General features: G+C 41.4%; 1 protein-coding gene across 1 annotated transcript in view; it reads left to right on the forward strand.

Annotated features, from left to right (window-relative positions):
- Positions 1-4,201, forward strand: part of LOC101852256 (sodium-coupled monocarboxylate transporter 1) — a 22,304-nt gene that overhangs the window by 10,263 nt on the left and 7,840 nt on the right. The window contains exons 7-9 of the mRNA XM_005103193.3: positions 1,434-1,492; positions 1,827-1,956; positions 2,561-2,672. Of these exons, the coding sequence (XP_005103250.1) occupies positions 1,434-1,492; positions 1,827-1,956; positions 2,561-2,672 (301 nt within the window). The remainder of the gene's footprint in view (positions 1-1,433; positions 1,493-1,826; positions 1,957-2,560; positions 2,673-4,201) is intronic.

Here is a 4,201-nt window from a genome sequence, read left to right on the forward strand (position 1 = left end):
GAGAGAGAAACAGAGAAAGTACAAAGAGAGACAGAGTGAGTGAGAAAGAGTGAGAGAGTAAAAGATAGAGAAAAAAGAGAGAGAAAGAGAGAGGAGAGAGAGAGAGAGAGAGAGAGAGAGAGAGAGAGAGAGAGAGAGAGAGAAGACATACACGAACACATCTAAACGGACAAAAACGCACACAACACACTCTCACATGCACACAAACACACACACACACACACACACACACACATACACACACACATATACACACACATAAGTATACTTAAATGCACTGAAATTACTATCTATACATGAAGAAACTTGAAATAAAGTAGTTCATCCAACACGAAGAGTGTAACAAACTACAAAACAAATCAACAAAGAATTTTGGATGATAAAATATAAAGATATTTCCATTATCTCAAATAAATACTTTTCTTTCATGTAGTCCTAACGAATACAAAGGTGCTTGCAAATATCCAGCCTAATGTTGTAAAATAAAAGTGTTTTTTCCGATTGCTACTCGTACAACTAAGTATACCTTATAAATTAATGGACGAAATCCAACACAGAAAGTGTTACCACCAACATGACCACTCACTAAAGAAATTTGGATGACACAAATGAAAAGATGTTTCCAGTAGCCTACCTCAAATTACAGCTAGATCTAATCTTTGCTATAGTCTAAAATGTAGAAAAGTGCTAGCAAATATGAAGTATAAAAACCGATATGTATGTAGTTACAATTATGTCTACACTGCAAATTAAAGAATTAAATCAAACACCCAGAATGTCACAATTAAAAAAAACACATACTGCAAAAGTATCAATAGCTAAGTGTAAAAACGTTTCCAGTATTGCAAATCAGGACTAGGCTGTTTTATAGTCTAATAAGTACAAAGCAGCTGGTAAATAACAAAATGCAGCCAAACATTGTTTAATTAAACTACACATTAATCCATTAATGTGTAGTTTAATTAAACAATGTGTGGCAACCAACATAACAACTTCCTAAAGTATAGTGGGTCACAAAAAAAAAGTAAAGATGTTTCCAGTATCTCAAATCATATCTAGGCTTAGTATGAGTCTTCTAAGTACAGATTTGCTTACAGATGCAGTCAAAAGTTGCAAAAAAATGTCATGTCAGTCGTTACAACTAGGTATACACAACAAATGAAAGTAGCCCACGAAGTTGCCCACCTAGCATCTAACTCTTTGATGACTTAAAGGACACAAAGGTTCCATCAACAACAGACCAAAGACAAGGTTACTACACATTTAAAACAATCATACACAAATGAGAAACGCAAATTTGCGTAGTTCATAGTTCGCTTTTTGCATGCTATTTTTGAAAGTTTCAAATATAGGAAACCACATGGGAAAAGATCTGTATACATAAAGAAAACATTTCGTCATTAAGTATTTAACTACATAAATGTATGTTGTAGCCCTGGGAGCAAGCTAATCTAAAATTCAAAAAGACCTGCCGTTTCCTCTCAAGAGCCCTGTTAGTGAGTAGAATGTGTTGTTTGTAGCCCTTGAAGTAGGCTAATCCAAAAGACCTTCCGTCCCCCCCCCCCCCCGAGCCCTGTTAGTGAGTAAAATGTTTGCTGCAGCCCTTGAAGCCAGCTCGTCTAAAACACCTCCTGTTTCCTCTCAAGAGCTCTGTTAGTGAGTAGAATATTTGTTGAGTAGCCCTGTGAGCCAGCTCATCTAAAAAAAACCTCGCGTCCCCCCCCTCCCCAGAGCCCTGTTAGTGAGTGGAATATTTATTGTTGTAGCCCAAGGACCCAGCTCACCTGAAAAACCTCCCGTCTCCCCCCCCCCCCCCCCCTCCCCAGAGCCCTGTATGTGTCTCTCCCTCTGACCGTTATCCTGTCCACTCTGGTCTGTCTGGTCGGACTGGTCATCTTCGCCGCATACTCCAAGTGTGACCCCTACCTGCTGGACATTGTCAGAGCCAGGGACCAGGTGGGTGCTGTAACAGGGTATATATATATTTATATTGCTGTTGTTGTAGTTGTTGTAGTTGTTGTGGTTGTAGTTGTTGGTGGCGGTGCTGTTGTTGTTAGTGGTGTTGTTGGTGCTGTTATCACTTTTGTTGTTTTTGTAATTGTTGTTGTTATTGTTGTTGTAGTTGATGGTTGTGGTGTTGTTGATGTTGTTGGGGCTATTGTTGTTGTTCTTGCTGTTAGTGATGTTGTTGCTGCTGCTGTTGTTGTTATTGTTTATTGCTGTTGTTCTTGTACTTTCTGTTGCTGTTGTGGTTGCTGTAGTTGTTGTTGCCTTTTCAAATGTCAATTATCTCATCTCATCTCATCTCATCTCATCTCATCTCATCTCACCTCATCTCACCTCATCTCATCTCACCTCATCTCATCTCATCTCATCTCATCTCATCTCATCTCATCTCATCTCATCTCATCTCATCTCACATCATCTCATCTCATCTCATCTCATCTCATCTCATCTCATCTCATCTCATCTCATCTCATCTCATCTCATCTCATCCCAACTCACCTCATCTCACCTCATCTCATATCATCTCATCTCATCCCACACCTTCCTCCCCCAGTTACTCCCCCTCCTGGTCATGGACAAGCTAACTGTGGCCCCTGGTCTGGCCGGCCTCTTTGTGGCCTGTCTTTTTAGCGCCTCTCTCAGGTATGTGCTCAAAGAACTGGGTGGTTGGTGGGTGCTCTGGTGTGGTTTGCTTCTTCTTTCCTATCAAACATCTATCGTCCTTATCTCTTCCTCTTCTTCTATTTGTGTTTGTTACTCTCTTGTAACACGTTTTATATTTTGGTACTTATATTATTATGACCTAATTGTGTTGCAAGTGCGGTAAAACTTTTACTAAAACTAAAACTCGGGTACGTGTTCAAATAAGTGGGTGGTTGGCGGGTGCTCTTGTGTAGTTTGCTCAACCTTTCCTATCAAGCATGCATTATCGTCCTTCTCTCTCCCCCTTCTCCTATTTGTGTTTGTTACTCTCTTGTAACACGTTTTACGTTCGGTACTTATATGACCGAATTATGTTACAAGTGCTGTAAAACTTTTACTAAAACTAAAACTCAGGTATGTGCTCAAAGTAGTGGGTGTTGGCGAGTGCTCTCGTGTGGTTTGCTCAATCTTTCTTATCAAACATACATCATCGTCCTTACCTCTCCTCCTTCTTCTTCTATTTATGTTGGTTTCTCTCTTGTAACACGTTTTTTGTTTGGTACGTTACTATAGGACCTAATTATGTTACAAGTGCTGTAAAACTTTTACTAAAACTAAAACTCAGGTATATATGCAAATAAACGGGTGGTGGACGGGTGCTCTGGTGTGGTTTGTTCCTTCTTTCCTATCTATCGAATGTATATTTTTATCGGCAGTATCTCTCCCACTTCTTTTACTTGTGTTTGTTACTCTCTTGTAACCACTTTTAAGTTCGATACGTATGACCTAATTGTGTTGCAAGTGCCGGAAAACTCTTATTAATGCCTAATAAAACCATACGTATTCCACACACACACACACAAACAAAAGTTCTCAATTATAAACATTTTTATAAGCACAGCTAATCATTCTTTATTGACAATAGGAACAAACAATTCCTACTTTCAACTAGAGTATTTTTAAATGATTCTAATGACACTGTCAGACACCCACATGTCTGGGGCAACCACTTATCTCACTTGTAACGCATGTCCGTCTTGGACAATGTCAAGTAAATCAAAATTTATTGTCTTCTTATCACCCCCCCCCCTTACCTCACTAACATCACAACCCCTAACCCCCACTTCCCACCCTCTACCCCACCTTCACATAACCCCTGCTCCCCATCCCCTACCCCACCCTTACCTCAATCCATACTCCACCCCTTATCTCACCTCTGTACCCTCCCCTACCCCTACTCCTACCTCACCCTCCCTGCTCCCCTACCTCACCCCTCTCCCATACCCCACCCCCTACCTCACCCCTATACCCTTCCCCACCCCTACCTCCCCCACTCCCCTTGCTACACATCAACTCTCTACACCACCCTACCTCACCCTCCACGCTATCCTACCTCACCCCTCTCTCATACCTCACCCCTACCTCACCCCTATACACTCCCCGTTACCCTACCTCACCCCTCTCTCATACCTCACCCATATCTCACCCCTATACACTCCCCGTTACCCCACCTCACCCCTCTCCCATACCCCACCCCCTACCTCACCCCTAT

This window comes from Aplysia californica, unplaced genomic scaffold (genome assembly GCF_000002075.1).
Source record: "Aplysia californica isolate F4 #8 unplaced genomic scaffold, AplCal3.0 scaffold00362, whole genome shotgun sequence".
NCBI lineage: Eukaryota > Metazoa > Mollusca > Gastropoda > Aplysiida > Aplysiidae > Aplysia > Aplysia californica.